Raw genomic sequence first — 17,941 nt, 5'->3', positions numbered from 1 at the left:
GTCCTTCCTTGTGGCTGAGTTTAGCTTCCTGTAGTCAATGCACATCCTATGCCCTGTGACTGTTCTGGTAGGAATCAGCTCAGCCTTCTCATTTGTGATGACAGTGATGCCACCCTTCTTAGGAACCACATGAACCGGGCTCACCCAAGTGCTGTCTGAAATTGGGTAGATCACCCCTGCACTCAACAGCTTTAGAATCTCCTTTTTCACAACTTCCATCAGTTTGGGATTCAGTCTTCGCTGGTGCTCTATGGACGTCTTTGACTCATCCTCCAAGTGAATCTTGTGCATGCAAAGATCTGGAGAAATACCTGTAATATCATCCAAAGAGTACCCCAATGCTTTTCTATACTTTCGCAATTTTGAAAGAAGCAAAGCGGTCTCCACATTATTCAGGTTAGCACAAATAATAACAGGATATGTGGAATTCGGTCCCAAGAATGCATACCTCAGCCCAGCTGGGAGGGCTTTAAGTTCCACCTTTGGAGCATTCTCCTCACTCCAATCTGGTTGGGAGGATGACGGTTTGACGGTTTTATCGGTGCCTGAGTCTTCAAGGCTGACATAGGCGACATGCTTCTCAATCGGTGAGGCTGAATCCAAAATCTCAGAAAATCCAACCACTTCTTGGTTCATGAACCCGAACTCACTCTCCCTTTGGGTCAATGCGACTTGTAGAGGATCATCAGTGTGCAACTCTTCATCCATTTCCTCCACCAGTTCAGTCAATGTATCAACCCAGAAAGTCTGTCCATCAATAGTCGGATTTTTCAGCACCTTCTCCACATTGTATCTCATCGCCATGTCTCCTAGACGTAAGTCTATATGCCCATTCTGTACATCAATCATGGCTCCAGCAGTAGCTAAAAACGGTCTGCCCAAAATGAGAGGATCTTTAGGTTCCTCTTCCAGCTCCAGAACTACAAAATCGGTAAGCACATATCCCTTTCCAACACCAACAGGGATGTTTTCTAGTACACCGACTGGTCTTCGCACTGATCGGTCAGCAAGGACCAAGGAGATCCTTGTAGGTTTGTAGTTCGTCATGCCTAGCCTCTCAGAGACAGAGAAAGGCATTAGGCTCACTCCTGAACCCAGATCGCAGAGACTCCTCTCAAAGGTAAGTGATCCAATGCGGCATGGTAGAACAAATGCTCCGGGATCTTCACGCTTTTTAGGCATGACATTTTGTAGAACTGCGCTACATTCCTCATTGAGCATCAACACACCACGCTCTAGGCTCATCTTATCGGTAAGAATCTCCTTCATGTACCTTTTAAGAGAAGGTACCATCTTCACCGCTTCAACGAATGGCAATCTCACATGTAACTCCCCAACAAGGTTCTTTAGCTTCTCGTACTCACGTTCTTTGATCTTCTGCCTTGGTCTGGATGGGTATGGAGCCTTAGGAACATAAGCAGGAGGCGCCACATACACCTCTTCAGGTTCAGAGGAATTTGGCTTCGTTGGCACGGGATCGGTCGATCCAGATGGACCGGATCGGTCGATCTCCTTCCCCTTGGATCGGTCGATCTGTTCCTTAGATCGGTCGATCTCTTTCTCATTCGATCCCTCAATCGTTTTTCCACTCCTAAGTGTTACAGCATTCACAAACTCCTTGGGATTCGTCTCTGACTTCCCTGGTAGAAATCCAGGTGCTGTTCTGCTGCTGGAGGCGGTTTGAGCAACTTGCTTTTCCAAAACTTTCAAATGGGTGTTCAAAGCTTCAAACTTCCCATTAAGCTCTCCATACATGTTATCCACCTTGGTGTTTATCTCTGCAGTGCTATTCTTCTGACCTTCTAGCACCATTTGCAGCATCTTCTTAATTTCGTTATCCTGAGAAGACTGTGACGAAGAGGCATTCCCTTGATTCTGGTAGTTGTTGTACTGCTGCCTTTGCTGAAATCCTGAGTTGCCCGAGTTGTTCCCCTGATATTGATTTCTGTTCTGATATCCTTGGTTGAACACACTCTGGTTCTGATTCTGGTTCTGCCTGTTTCCTGCCTGAGGGTAGGACTGATGTTGTGGATTCTCCACATTGTTGCTCCGGTAAGACAGATTATTTTGCTGATTTTGACTCCATCCAAGGTTCTGATTGTAGCCTCTGTTGTAGTTTCCTTGACCACCAATGTAGTTCACATCAGCTTGCATATCATCTGAATCATCACCAACAGTTTCTTGTGAGGAACGATAGCCTTGCTCCTCCACAAATTTCACAGATTTCTGATCTCTCTTGAGAAGCATCTCAATCTTGGCATTCAGCTCATCTATCTTCTTGGATTCATAACCAACACCCTTCTGGCTGGTGTCAAACCTTGACTTGCGGTTTGCTTTGCTGGATGACAGGTTGTTCAGCAAGGTGTAAGCTTCTTCAACAGTCTTGGTCATGAAATCACCATTACTTGCTGTGTCCATGGCATCTTGACTCTCTTCATGAACTCCATTATAGAAAATGTTCAGCAAGCTCACATCAGTGTAACCATGGTGAGGGCAGTCCTGTGTGTACTCCTTGAAACGCTCCCAAGCCTCATGAAAGCTTTCTGAATCAAGCTGCTGAAAGCTTCCAATTCTGCTTCTCAGATATGTGGACCTTGACTTGGTGAAGAAATGCTGTAGAAAAGCAGCTCTTGTCTCTTCCCATGTAGTAAGAGATCCTGGAGGGATGGACTTTAACCATCTGATAGCTTTATCAGCTAAGGAAAACGGGAACAACCTGCATTTCAAAGCGCCTTGAGGAACTCCATTATGTCTGCTGGTGTCACAGACTCGCTCAAAATGCTCCAAGTGATACATCGGGTCCTCAGACGGGTTTCCATGAAACGGATTTTTCTCCACCAAATTAATGAGACCAGTCTTGATCTCAAAGTCTCTTCTCTCAATGGGAGGTGGGCGAATCCCAGAACGATCGGCATAGAATGCATCTGGTGTATCATAATGTGCAAGCGTCATCCTAGGCATGCCATAGTCTCCAGCCTGTTGTCTTGCAGCTACACCAGCCTGCTGATTATCACCAGCATTGTTGCCTTCTCGTTCATCTACAGGAATTGGATTTTGCGGGTTGTCCTGAAACTGGTCTTCTTGGTGTTCAGCCATTTCAACCTCTTCAGCGGACTCAAGTCTTTTCTTTTTCACTTGTCTCTCTAGGCGGCCGAGCTCTAACTCCAAAGGTATTAAATTCGATGATCCTTTGCTTCTAGTATGAAATCCGCTCATTCACCTGAAAACACAAACAGAAAGAGAAAGACAGAAACATTAGACAAAATAAAAAAATGCTATAGTCTTAAACTGATCATTAACTCTAGGGTGACCAAATGGTCCCCGGCAACGGCGCCAAAAACTTGATGTGTCGAGTTTTAACCCGATTATCTAACTGCAAGTGCACAGTAAAGTACGCAGTAGTAATGCGGGATCGAATCCACAGGGACCGATGATCACACGTAGAGTTGCAGACAAGTTAATAGCTACAGCGAATCAAGATATATTTTTGATGGTTTTTATTTAATTTTCTTAGTGTCACAAAACATAAACAAGCTGTAAAAAGATGATTTAAACGATTTGAAAACTATTTTAAAACAAACGTTGGGCATTGGGAATTCTCAGGGATTTCTTTTTAATCAAGATACAATTAATGGCAGACACAGGGATATATTAAGAACCGTCTAGAACTCAAACACGATATTAGAATTAACCTACTTCCGTAGCGCTAATTCTCTATGTTATAGAAATCTCCACACTAACTTCCGCTGAGTTTCAATTTCTAAACAAGCATTAAGAACAGGTTCAATATGTTCACAAAGCGCAATAACATCAACTTCCGAGGGTTAAGGACACTTTGCTCATCTAAAGTATTTTCGGAAGTTCAAACAATCACTTTCGGTGCATCAAACAATCTGAAATCATGAACTAAGTGATCAATTCAGTTCAAGCAGTAAGAAATCCATTAGATGAAGAACCAAAACGTAATCCCTTAGTCTACACACGTTTTATGAATCAAAACATCAAGAAATCCCCTATGAGAACCCCTAAACCCAACTAGATGACTACTCACACATAACTAAGCAAGAACAACACGATTTTGATGAAGAAAACATGATAAGATTGTATTAAAACAGAGTAAAGGTTCAGAAGATCTTCTCCAAATGGTTTTGAGATGAACTCCTTTACAAATCTTCACAAATCACACAAAACAAGTACAAAACTCTCAAATCTCTCTCAAGAACTTGTAAATCTCCTTCTTGGTCGCCCCTGGTCTTTTCTGAGTCCCAAAGGTCGAGTTCCTCTGTCTATTATTGAGTGGAGTGGGTAAAAAGGAGTGAAAAGCTCGTTTGTGCGTGTGGAGCCCGTAGAGCGTGGGATCGGTCGATCCACATGGACCGGATCGGTCGATCTAGTGCATAAAAGCGTGGGATCGGTCGATCCACATGTACCGGATCGGTCGATCTCACGTCCTGTGCGATCAATACTTCTCATTCGGTCCATTGTTCGGTCCATCTTGCTTCTAAATAAATCCCGAATGCGTTCTTTTCTTGCAAGCTATCTAGTAACCTGCATATTACACTTAAGAACACCAAAACGCATCAAATAGACCAAAACATTAATTAAAACCGACCATTTAATTTCTCCAAAACGAGTTTAAAACTGTTAAAAACACGGAATATCAAAGCTCTAGATTATGTAACAAAGAACATTTCTCCCACAATAAAAAAAAAAGAGAGAAAAAGAATCAAAGAGAAGGTGGGGAAGGAAATGAGAAAGAGTTAGAGCGTGTAAAAAATGAATTAAAATCCCTAGTGGTTGAGTCAAAAAGAAAGGAGAGTTGTACATTGGGTGAGTGATTTGAGGGGTTTATTTTGATTCTGAGATGATGATAAAAAGATTAGAACTTGTGATCACTTATAACAAGGGGGGGGGGGGGGTAGAATGATGAGAATGAATCTATGTATGCATGAGTTGCTTTCAATCTTAGATAAATTTTGCATAATGATCAAGCTCCTTGTTTCGAGTGATGACCCCGTTTAAATGAAAACATTGGAACCCCTCTCTTCATTCATATTAGACCATTGCTTACCTAGCCAAATGATTGAGATCAAATGCCCATTTGTGAGAATTCACTTTGTGTGTGTGTGTGTGTGAATCAATGTGAGAGCTGGTTGAAGGGACTTGCTAGTTGATGAGTATTGCGACTTGTGTAGAGGCATAAGAATAAGGATAGGCCTAGAGAAGCTAGAGTATAATAAGAGAGTTTCTCATGCTATTTGCTATGTTTCTTTAGGATGTTAAGTTGAGTGCTAGGAAATGTTACTTTTGACTATGAGTTCCCACCTTCAAACCTCTCTCCTATATGAGTTCTTGCAAGTTCACTTGAGGACAAGTAAAGAAAAGGTTTGGGGGAGTTGATACCTTGCATATTTCCATTGTTTTATCCATTCACCCATGTGCATTTTGATCATATAGACTAGGATTTAGCCATGTTTAGGTTGCATTTTGCATGCATGAGTCTTTATTAGGTATTAGAGTACCACATGGAGTTCTTGGAGACAGTTGGGTGCGTTTGGAGCTCAAAAGAGGTGATTAAGGTGATCATTGGACGAGCAGTGCATGGGAGCGACCCTACCGGAGCGACGCCATGAACTCGCTCGCCTTTTACGCTTCGGAGCGACCTTACCAGAGCGAGACCCCGAGGTCGCTCGCCATTTACGCTTCGGATCGACCTCCTAGAGCGACAAGGCGAAGTCGCTCCAGCTCCTAGAGCGACCTCACCACAGCGACACCTAGAGGTCGCTCGGGTTGTGTCGATTTGAGAGTGACGAACATGCCGGGAGCGACGTCCCACAGCGACTACCTGAGGTCACTCCCAGCACCCAGAGCGACCTCCCGGAGCGACGTGCCGAGGTCACTCCGCGTCGTCTATTTGGCCGAACTTATGATTTATCAAGGGCTTTTTAGTTATTTTGTTATGCATGTTTTACACTTTCTAAACCTATGTTTAAGTACCTTTTGTAAGCCATTGGAGGCTAATTATCTTTTGATCTTAAGAAAACCACCAAAAATCTCTTGGAAAGTTCATCTCTTTGATTCAATTGATCATTTTTGTTATTGCAGTCCTGTTGTTTTCATATCGATTCTCTGTATTTCTCTACATGATTAATCTAAAATCCAATATGAGTTTAAAAGGAAACATGGAGATTAGTGAGTAATCACCTTTTGAATTCTTGGGTTAGGGAGATTAAGCGTGATTAGGTTAGAGCTAGGATGTTTTAGTGTAGATCATTCTTAGTCCTTGCTAGTAGAGTATTCATAATGCATCTTCTGAGTTGGCCTCTCAAAAGTTGATCTTTAGGCATTTTCCACCCAAAAGGTGTTTGATGAAATGCCTGAGACAACTCTTCTAACCTTTTAGCATACTTTGCCAAAGACATTTGTTGTTAGAGGTGCTAAGATAGCCATTAGACTTGTTAGTAATGATTGCTTTCATATTATTCAACCAAAGATATTTGATGTTTGAAATGTGTTAGTAAATGAACATTCATCTAGACATAGAGCTTGTTTAGAACTGTGTCTAAGCTTAAGGTTGATAGTTTGATTGATCGTTTGCCATCCTTAGTTCGAAACTTGATCACCCAAGGTCTAATCCCTATGCCCATGAGTTCTCTTTTCCTTTAGTCAAGAAAGTTACTTCATTTATCGCTTTTATTATTCTGCAACTGCATTAGCATTAATCATTAGTTTAGAAATCTTTTAAATAAACGGTTGCACTTAGATTAAGTGAGTACTTGCATTCTCAGTGCTTTGAAATCCCTTAGAATTGGTTTAACAATCTTTTATACTACATCATTTGTCTTAGGAGCCTTGAAAACTTCTAACATCACCATGGGAAGAACCTGAGGTTTCTTTACTCTCAAGAAAGGTACATTCAGGGAAGTACTTACCTTTCAGAACTTGGGCCAGTAGAGAATCTGGCTTGGAGTGAATTCTCCAACCAAGTTTTGCCAGTAGAGAGTCATTGTAATCCTCAAGGTTTTTAAAACCCAAACCCCCCTAAGAACTTTGGTCGCGCCATTGTGCTCCACGCTACCCATGATATTTTCCTCTTATCAGGTGCACTATCCCACCAAAAGCGAGTGAGGAATGACTGGATCCTATTACAGAGGGAGATCGGGAACTTGAAGCTAGACATGGAGTGTGTAGGTAGGGAAGTGAGTATTGACTGCAGCAAAACGTGCTTCCCTGCGCCAGAGAGAAAACGTGTAGTCCAAGACTGAGAGCTCTGTCTGATTTTATCCACGAGGCCTGTAAACACATCACTCTTTCTTCTACCAAAAGTTTCCGGTAAGCTTAGGTACTTGCCCATTCCTCCTTCCTGCTCTATACCTAGAGCTCTCTTGACTGTCCCCGGGGTTCTTAAGGAGAAGGTTACTGTCGATTTTCTCAAGTTGATGCACTGCCCTGAGCTACTCTCGTATCTGCGGAGAATTCCACTCAGTATCTTGCAGTTTCACGCGTTAGTCTTGCAGAAGAACATGGTGTCGTCAGCGAAGAGGAGGTGGTTGATGAATGGGCTTTTCTTTGCCACTTGAAGACCTTGGAGCCGAACATTCTCTTGACTATTTTTGCACAGACCTAACAGTATCTCAGTGCAGAGAATAAAGAGATAGGGAAAGAGTGGGTCGCCTTGCCTTAGGCCCGAGAGATAAAGAAATTAGAACACAGAAAAGGGAGAAGAGAAAGAGATAGAGATAAGGGTATTATAGTCATAAAAAATATTTTTTTTTAAACGGGTATATGGCAAATTATATGAACTTTTGGGTGTATCCACACCAATTTCTCTATCTTTCGATCTCCAAAGAGTAAAAAAAGAAAGGAGGGAGTATAAAGTGTTAAAAAAAAAAAGGAGGGAGTATATAACTGCTACTAGTAACTAATCTGAAAAAGCAACTCTATTAACATCAGTCGCTCTTCTTCTTCCTTTTCTTCGCTTCATCCCCAAGAAACAACAACCACTTCTTCTTCTTCCTTCTTTCGATTAAGTTTCATTATGGCTGCTGCTGGTGATTATTTAGGGATCAGAGACGAGCTGATGGGAGCAGGAGACGAGCTGATACTCTTACGTTACCTGAAGCCGATGATCGATGACGGAGCATCCTGGCCTCAACACTTCGCCGAAGACGCAGACGTGTTCAACAAGAATCCAAGCAAGGAATTCAATCCTGAGAACACAGTCTTCGTGATCGTTAATCCTCGAACAGAGGCATGTGGTAAAACCGATGGATGTGACTATGGTAGCTGGAGGATCATGGCACGTGACAAACTGATCAGGAACGAGGAGACCGGGAAGCTTCTAGGGTTTAAGAAGATTCTCAAGTTCTGCGTAAAGAAGACGAAGACGAGAGGCAGAGAGTACAAGAGAAGCTGGGTTATGGAAGAGTACAGGCTTCCGAACCCTAAGCAAGATCACGTGATTTGCAAGATTCGGCTTTTATTCCAAACCGAAATAGGTTTCTTGCTATCCAAGCATTTCTCCTATTCGTCTGGTCCGCTTCCTGCAAAACAGTCGTTGCCAGCTTATGGATACGGTTTTCCTAATCCAGAAGACGAGGGTGCATATTATCTGCAGAGCTTGATCGATCATGAAAACGAATGGCCTAGCTACGTTACCAACGACGTGTACTGCATGCATCCATCGGCGCTTGTGGATCCTCATCGTGATCAGATGTTTGCACGATTCGGACTCTGCATCTTCGCTAACCGGACAGAGGCGTGTGGTTATACCGATGGGTGTGAAAGCGGTTGCTGGAGGATCATGGAGGGTGATAAACCCATCTCTTCGATCATGGTGGGTGAGATGTTTGGTTACAGGAGGGTTTTCAAGTTTTGCGAAAAGGATATAGACAAGCACCTTGGTAAGGTCGACGGAGAAGTTATGTTTCTGACTTGGATTATGGAGGAGTATAGGCTTGCTGAAGAGGAGATGAAGGATAAAGTGTTGTGCGTTATCAAGCTTCATCGGAGGTAAATATCCATTGATCATTGATCATTGATTCAGGAGTCTCTGTGTGTGTGTGTTAATTCTCCCTCTGTATTCTAACTATGATATAGTTTCTTAATTCTCTAGCTATTCAATTTGGTTTAGACATTTGTGGTTGCAGTTTCTTTTACACACAATTGAGAACAATATTAGCAGCATCCTCACATAGATTTGTCTTCTAAATTTTCACAAAACTATAAGAACTAAGGCAGACACCAGTAACTTACCTTGTGAAGTAACCCTGTTCAGACGATGCAAGGCCACTCGCTCTATTAAATATAAGATCCTTCGCCAAACAACACATTCTCTGACATAATCACAACACCTTCCCTTTTCTTTCTTTTGTTATCATCTTCTTAACTCTCGTTTCTTCTATAGTTGTAGTGAGCTACTTCTCTGAATTACTATAACAAACGTACATATCCTATGACCAAACAATGATGCTGCAACATGGTGAGGGTTTGTACAAGAGTCAGTTCCCGGGAAAAGCTCAATAACTGACGCTATAAAGCTCAATATCTCGGCAGAAAAGAAACAATCCATAGGTAACAAAGCGCTTGTTTATCTCACATTAATCCCTCATTGTTTTTTTCTTTTCCGATGCGATTCATCCTCTGCTCGACGACTGCTAGGTTCGTAGTTTGAGATTCCCAATTCGGTGGTTAAAACTAATAGATGGTTTACACAAACAAGAAGAAAAGACGACAAAACTTCTTTCATAAAATTCAACTTTTATCATATATAGGTGTATTATTTATTCACCATATTCTCCAAAGTCTCATGAATCATGAGAAAGAAGGGAACACATAGAAACAGAAGCACCTCTGACTTGTACCGCAAGTAGCGTCTCCCACCCATAATCAATCTCTTTTACTACCGACTCAATCATCTTTCTCGGTTCCAATGGAGAAACGATAAGAAACAACGTGGCTAACACTCATCAGACCAAGAAGCGGTCCGAGCACTGCCACGGCTGCTACGGTTGCAAACACAACCAAACAACCAGTCGATTTCTCTCCATCGGTTCTGGCTATATCTCTTCTTCTCCCTACAGAGGATTCTCCATAGCACAGGTCTCAAGTTAGGAGGACTTGAGAGCTTTATAGCATGGCTATATAGAAAGGAAGATGGTGGGCTAATGACACGTGGATGCTAATAAGATACAACTTTATGATACGTTTAATCTTGTAAGAACCCCAAACGCATAAAAAACTTTATCCACAAACCACAAGGCTTACGGATTTGAACTGGACTGAAGTTACCGAAGCAGATCTCACCCAACACCGAACACAAATGTAGATATGAACCGATTTAGTACGAAAAGATCGCAAACTTAAACAAAACTGAATTAAAAAAAACAATAAAAGCACTCAGAATTCATATGAAACTTTTGTTATTTGTTTCCCTACTTTATTTTTTCCAAACCAAGGATTGATAATACAACATAATTGACCAAGGATTCGATGAAAACTTGATAGCATAATTATCACGTAAATAAAAGAATCGTTCTCCTTCTTTTAGTAAATGAGAAAGAAAAAGGGAATGATTTTGGTGAATAGCTGAAATTTGACTTGCGACTTGTGGAAGAGATTTGAGAAGAGAAGGCGATGGCCTCCGAAGAGTGTGATTGAGAAGCAGCATCAAAGTCAAAAGTGTTAAAGCTCCTGCTTGGTGTGCACTCCCTAGTGACACTGGTACATAACTCAGAAGAGTTGATACACCTAACGTCACCTGCAAAAACAAAAACACATCAATGATTTTGATTCTATTTTCCACTAATATTCAAAGTTATTGTTGAGGGAAAAGATTGATTCACCTGAACAGCAATCATTGCGACAGTGCTTCCAATCAAAGCCTTAACAGCTGGATGTATGTCTAGCTTCCTTGTGAACCACCACATTGTTCCAATCGCGAGCAGTGTAGTGGTCGCCAGAAGGCGATGATCGAGCTGAAAATAAGTAAAAGTTTCAGTCTTTTTTTAAGAACTCCTGAAGCAATAAAAGCTTTGTTCCAATGGTGTACCTGAACAGTTGCTGTGTTCTCGAAGAAGTTGCGTATAAGTGGTTTCATCTCAAATATACCATCTGGGATCCATGTATCGCCCATTTTCGGGAACGTGTTGAATGCACGACCCTACAAGTCACAAGCAAAGAGACACAAATAATCAAGAGTTCTTTATGTAACCAAGATCTAAGATTTTTTTAGTTAACTTACAGCATCATTTCCAGCAACAAAGGCTCCAGAGATGGCAGTGATACCAACAACGAAGCTTACAGGTAATGCAAGCTTCTTCACTTTAGCTGCTCCCCGAACCCAAGCCAACGACTCAGCCGGTGGTTCAGGCATAACAACAGAGAGAGCGGTCCAGAAAAGTCCACAATATATGGCGAAAGCTGAGGTTAAGTGAGCTGCAAGACGGTATGGGCTTACCCTCGGCTGAGAATACTCAGACGGCGGCTCCTACAGGGACCAAAGTGATTACTGGTTACACAACATTCAGAAGCCAAAAAAAAAAAGATGATCTTCTCTTCCACAAGCTTTTACCTCTAAGCCGCTCTTAACCATCCACCAGCCAATGAAACCTTGTCCAGCACCAAGTGCAAATAAACCAGAAAGCTGAACTCCAAGACGCAGAGTAATATACCCTTTACGGAGAAAATAAGAAAAAGGCAAAGCAAACATGATCCCTAACCCTCTTCCCCACATACGATGAGCATACTCCATCCAATATATGAACTTGAAATCCTCAAGATTCATCCCTTTGTTCACACTGCCAAAAACAAAACACTCAAAGATCAAGAGTTCGTTCTAAAGACAAGGAAATGAAAATGTTTACTGACCGTTTATACTCAGGTGACTGTTTATATTTCTCAAACTCCTTAGCCCAAGCTTCGTCTGACAGAGGAGGGAACTCTCCTGTGAACTTCCAATCAGTCATGGATAAACCGGACCGAGTTAACCGGGTTACACCGCCTAGTACCACCATGCTGAACACCCAAGCTGCTGAACCGAAAAGCCATGTTCCGACCCATTTGCGAGCTTGGGGTCCTCCGGTGACAAGCAGCTTCAAACCCTCTTTACTCTCTGAGCTAGTCGCCGCTAAAGTTGACATCCTCTTTTTTTTTTTTTTCTTAACCATTACTTTTATTCATAAACTTTTTACAAAATGGGAAAAAACGCCCCAACACTAAAGCAACAACCAGACCCGATAAAGCCACAGACGGCCCATCTAACAAACCTGATTCTCACTCAGTTCCAAGCACTCTACTTCATCAAAAATCAAAGAACAAGAACCAGCTGCAAGCAAGGAGTTCTGTCCCGGCGGAACTACCTGTCTACGAGTCAGAGGATCCAAACGGAGTCTTACTATCTGCTGAACTTCACTAATAAGAGTACCTGGAGGCTTCTCCACAGCTGAATGTATTCTTTTGTTCCTTTCCTTCCAAACCAGATACACTACTGCCTGAAAGATGAGTCTAATCATCATGGTCACATTGTTATCTCTCGACGGAGCCACCAACCACCTCAACACATCCTCAAAACCTCGCGGGGGATTCAGTTGTAAACGTGAAACAAAGAAACCCCACACTTGATTGCTATAAGCACAATCGAAGAACAGGTGCTGGCGGTTCTCTTGGTTTCTAACGCATAACACGCAGGCAGAAGGAACCGTCAAGCCCCATCTCAAGAGTCTATCCCTTGCTGCTACCCAAGAGATGAAAGCATGCTTCGATATTCTCCCGGAGAACCACACTGCCTTATGCCATACTACTTCTACTGGATAAGGATGCAAGGCCCTCCATGTATCACTAGTTGAAAACGTACCTGTACCTCTCCCCGGCTCCGGGTACCAGACGTACGTATCATCCACTTCAGAGCTCATAATCTCCTGTGCATTAGGCAAACACTCCTTTAGTAAGGAAATTATTGGGCTCCTGCTTCTACTTCGACCTAACCACCATCCCTCAGCCGTTAAGGCATCTGCCACCACCGCATCTATACTTAATCCCGTCACCTGCGGCCCCCTTTCTCCTACCAGATCAATCAAAGGTCCTAAGGAGGTCCAATTATCTTGCCAGAAGCTGGCGGTAATACCTGATCCAACCTCACAAACCACCATTGGTCTCGCAAGAGGTCTCAACTTGCAAATGGAACGCCATATCCAGCTCCCTCTCCTAGCTGGATCCAAGACCCAGAAATTTTCACCTCCAATTAAATTCCTCCTCACCCACGAAACCCATAATGAACCTCCAGCAGTAAAAATAAGCCAAATCAGCTTCAGACCTAGCACTTTATTCCAATCTGCTAGACGCCTCAAACCCAAACCTCCAGCTTCTTTGGGAGTACAAACTGAATCCCAGGCAATCTTTGCTCCTCTAGCTGAGTTAGGGGCTCCACTCCATAGAAAGGCCCCGCACATTCGCTCCAGAATACTCACACACTCCACTGGAATAATGAACATCGATGCCCAAAAGGAAATCGTTGAATAAATCACTGCTTGAATTAACTGGAACTGTCCAGCAAAGGATAAGTGCTTGACAGTCCATAAACTGAATCTTGCTGCTATCTTATCCAAAAGAGGCTGGAAATCCGTGCGGGTCTTTTTTTTTTGGAGATAAAGGCACACCCAAGTACCTCAACGGTAGAGCTCCTTGCGAGATACCCATCTCATTCGCCAAATCTCGACACCTACTCGAGCTTCCTCCATCCAACAACAGCTTCGACTTCTGTCTATTAATCTTCAGACCCGAGATCAATCTGAACTCTTCCAAAATTTTCAAAATACCCCTGAGAGAATCCTCTGAACCATCAAAGAAGATCAGAACGTCATCAGCGAAGCTAAGATGAGTAATCAGCGGCGCATCACACTCTGGGTGAATTCCAAATCTTCCTTCAATGGTTCTTCTGTCCAACATCTTCGAGAGCACATCCATAGCTATCACAAACAATAGGGATGATATAGGATCTCCTTGTCGAAGTCCTTTCTGCCCCGGAAAGAATCCTTTCATCTCTCCATTAATCGCAATACTGTAGGAGGGAGTAGAAATGCATTCCTTTATCCAGTCCACGAACTTCTCTGGCAGATCGAGAGCAGTCAAAACCTTCAGAACAAAATCCCAATGCAGATTGTCATAAGCCTTTGAGATATCTATCTTAAGGCAACCCTTAGTCGTAGGAACCTGATCATTAAAGTCCTTAACTAATTCGGTCGCTAGTAATACGTTTTCACACAGCAACCTGTCCTGAACAAAACCCACTTGATTCCTCTGAACAATCTCAGAGACACACAGCTTCAGTTTTTTCTTTAGTAGCCTAGCCATGACTTTGTAGATCGTTGAGCATAACGATATTGGTCTAAACTGTGTTAAACTATCAGCTCCCACCACCTTAGGAATCAGAGAGATAGTGGTTGTATTAAACTGCCTCAACAATCTACCGGCTGTGAAAAACTCTCTCACTGTCCCTATTACATCCGCTCCAACTATCTCCCACGTCTCCCAAAAGAACTCTGCAGAGTACCCATCTGGCCCGGGTGCTTTGTTCTTTGGCATGGCGAAGAGAGTTGTCTTGATCTCTTCCTCTGATGGTATTGAAGAAAGCTGATCAGCAACCTCTTGAGTGCACCTATACGAAATAAGGCCTCTCAACTCTTCTAGAGAGGTATCTCGTACAGAGCCGTCTACAGAGCCCAATAGGTTTTGGAAAAAAGCCACCACCATTTCATTGAGTTGAGTCTGATTAAAAACTCTATTACCTCTTGCATCCATTAGATAGCTTAAACAATTTCTCATCTGATGAGCCACCACCGCTTTATAAAAAAACTTGGTGTTCACATCTCCACAATCCAACCATCTCACTCTAGCTTTCCTACAATAAAAAAGCTCTTGCGCTAATTCCAGAAACCGCCATTTCTTCCGAGCTACAAATTCCTGGCGGAATAAAGCGTCCGAAGGCGAGGTCAGCAACTGCAGCTGAATCGCTTTCAAAGCTTCTAGGGCCTCCTTGGCTTTTTGTTGGATATTCCCAAAACCTTCTTTGTTCAACCTCCTACAAATGACCTTCGCCCTCTTTAATCTCTGCCCCAAGGAAAACATTTTTGAACCCACCGGAATAGGCTCCTCCCACGACCTTAACATCTCAGCCAAGTACCTTGGATGCGTTGAGATGAATGAGAAATACTTGAAACTACATTTCCTGACCTGGTTAACCGAAGAGAACTCTACTACTGCAGGAGAATGATCAGAATCTCCAGGAGCTTCAAAGATACTTACTGACTTCGGATAGGAATCCCTCCACTTCTCATTGCACAGTACTCTATCCAATTTTCTGAGGATTGGGTCTTCTGTTCGATTGTTAGACCACGAAAAGAAAGTTCCTCTGATATCCAACTCTGAAAGGTAACTCCGTTGCAGACACTGTTGGAACTCCTCCATACCTCTCACCGGAAGATCATAAGGCAGCAGAGAAAAGTGTTCCGCATCCGTCAATATTTGATTAAAATCACCCATTAGTACTAGCGGAGACTCAGCCACCAAGTGATTACTAGAAAGCGTAACTAGATCTCTCCACAGGTTACTTCTTTCTGCCTATGTATTATGCGCATACACAAAGGCTACTGTGCACTCTACTCCGGTCGCAGGATCAATCACCCCACACACAATAAACTGATCCGTTTTTAGATACACCACTACTGATAAAGACGGTCTCCACAAAAGCCAGATTTTACCTCCTGCGGCTTCCGAGTAATTATTCTCGAACCTCCACCCTGGAGCCACTGCCCCTAAAACACTGAGAAAATTCTCCTCCTGTACATGTGTTTCAAGCAAGGCCCCAACAGACGTCCCCAAACTCTGCAACCAACTTCTCACTACCCTCTAACGACCACTACCATTCACACCTCTGATATTCCAACTAAAAAGCTTTATATGTACAAATTGGGGCTTCAAGAATTATTTTCTAAGCTTCCTACCCGAGGTAGATCCCCGCATAACGCCTCCATAAGCTTTTCGTAGTTCTTGCTGTCTCAAAGCCCGCCGATAGCTCTTAGAGTGCTTAGTAATCCACACTGATTCCTCCTCTTTAGACTCAAAAGCGCCTCCCTGACTCATCTTCGAACTGTTCTTTTCGACCTCTTCTTCAACTTCTTCAATCTCCCCTTCCTCAAATGATTTCTCTCCCTCAATTACTAGTTTCTCCACCATAACTGACTCTACCTCCGAATTCAGAACAGTCTCCATTGATGCCTTACTCGCTTCCAAAGACCCCTTTAACTCCTCCACCACCAGAGCCTCTCTACCCACCACTCTAGCTCCCTCAGAAGGAGAGCTAAGAGCCCTTGCTCGAGCTCTTGCTCTTGACTGAGACCTCCTACGAGACCTCGAACGCGCTCTCGAACTCACTCCAATACACTCCTCCTCTTTCCCTTTTGGATCATCTCCCTGGTACGCTGCTACCAGAGAAACATCTTCCCCAGACTTCACCACACTGACCACCTTCTCTTTCTTCTGCACTTGAGTTTTCTTCACCAAGGGTTTATGGCAACGATTCATCAAATGGCCATACTTCCCCCAATTTAAACACTTCGACGGGAGATTCGGGTACTCAACATTGATCCTAACCGAATTACCTTGAGTATCTCTAACCTCTACCACCTCTGGAGGAGTTTGTGACAGATCAATTTCCACCTTAACTTTCGTATCACCGAAGTGGTAGGGATCGAGCCGTGACTTCTTAGTGTGGAGCGGATCTCCAATACCGCTAGCAACAACACTGATACCGTCCAATGAGTACAACTGAGGAGGAACATTCTTCAACACTGCCCACGCCGGAGCAAAGAGAAGTTCTTGCGCCGCCAGATTCCCATCAGCAGTCCAAGGATACACCAAGAAGGCGCATCTATCAGCCTGCCAATAACCAACCTGCAGCACCCATTCTCTTGTCTGAACCGAAGGGATGTAGATCAGCACACATGTGTCGGACACTGTACGAACCGTGATGCTCCCGAACTTCCCCCAAACAGGGTTAAGGTCCGTGATAATCTTTGATGCCGAGGGTCGACGACCATGAAAGTGAGCCACCACATGATCTTTCCAGAGCTCTGACATTTGTAGAAGGACAGAGTCCGGAGCTTGCACTACCGGAGAACCGTCTTCCAGAAAGGTGGGGGCTTGGATCTTGCGAAGATTCTGCAGAGAAGACTTAAGCCTAGCCGCATAAGAGGGGACTTTAGCAGTGGGAATCGCCTTTGGAACCGACGGAGACTGAAGCTTCATCTCCAGATCGCGATTTAGTAGGCGACTTTCGCGATCTGAGACCTTGGAAGGAGAAGCCCCACCTGGGTCGATTGGAGAGCTCGACGATGGTGAAGAGGCTGGAATCCTCGAGATCTTCGATCTGAGACCTTCGGGGGAAGCGAGGTTACCTACCATTACCATATACTACGTGCATCATTGTTTAAAGCTGTGGATCATAATGAATGTATTAGCACATGTGACATACCGTTTAATAAATTTATGTTAAGGATTTTTAATATCGTGTGAAGTCTTATGAACTTCCACTGGTTGATAATGGACGTATTAACATCTTTCTAAAAGTTGACATCTTTCTGAAAGTTGGAGCCTTTTGACCCTACACACAATTCAGAATCTCGATCAATCCTAGTAATCTCAGCTGAAAATGTGATTTGATCAAATAGAAGAAAGGAGATTACTTTGAGCTAAGATCGCAAGCCATTGAAGGAGTTTCCAGCTAGAGGAGAAGACGAAGCAGAGTTTACAGTAGTTGAAGATGTGACGTTAGAAGTGAAAGCGCGATGAGACGAAGACGTGGATCCTCGAGTGATTCCATAAATCAATTCCTTGTTCCTCTTCAGTACAGATCCAACCGCACGAAACATTTTTCTCTCTCTCTCTC

At 43.2% G+C, this 17,941-nt stretch overlaps 2 protein-coding genes and 1 non-coding gene across 3 annotated transcripts; 2 read left to right on the top strand and 1 right to left on the bottom strand.

The window, feature by feature from the left end:
* Window positions 1-2,479: 2,479 nt before the first annotated feature.
* On the top strand, window positions 2,480-2,586 carry LOC125593633. The gene has a single exon (XR_007329533.1). It is a non-coding gene; the product is annotated as a small nucleolar RNA R71 (small nucleolar RNA).
* Window positions 2,587-6,780: 4,194 nt separating this feature from the next.
* LOC106380325 lies at window positions 6,781-9,622 on the top strand. Its single transcript, XM_013820094.3, has one exon. The coding sequence runs from the start codon at window positions 8,039-8,041 to the stop codon at window positions 9,014-9,016; it is 978 nt and encodes a 325-aa protein (XP_013675548.2). The 5' UTR covers window positions 6,781-8,038; the 3' UTR covers window positions 9,017-9,622.
* A 782-nt stretch (window positions 9,623-10,404) lies between these two features.
* On the bottom strand, window positions 10,405-17,941 carry LOC106377632 (cytochrome c oxidase assembly protein COX15-like). Its single transcript, XM_048770186.1, has 8 exons — window positions 17,739-17,941; window positions 17,631-17,656; window positions 11,869-12,141; window positions 11,573-11,798; window positions 11,243-11,488; window positions 11,051-11,161; window positions 10,845-10,976; window positions 10,405-10,759 (listed from the first exon to the last, which is right to left on the bottom strand). Exons 3-8 carry the CDS (start codon window positions 12,138-12,140, stop codon window positions 10,439-10,441), a joined length of 1,308 nt encoding a protein of 435 aa, XP_048626143.1. The 5' UTR covers window position 12,141; window positions 17,631-17,656; window positions 17,739-17,941; the 3' UTR covers window positions 10,405-10,438.

This window comes from Brassica napus, chromosome C9 (assembly GCF_020379485.1).
Source record: "Brassica napus cultivar Da-Ae chromosome C9, Da-Ae, whole genome shotgun sequence".
NCBI classification, from domain to species: Eukaryota; Viridiplantae; Streptophyta; class Magnoliopsida; order Brassicales; family Brassicaceae; genus Brassica; species Brassica napus.
Note: the sequence above shows the minus strand (reverse complement) of the source record. Positions and strands in the feature narration are given on the sequence as shown.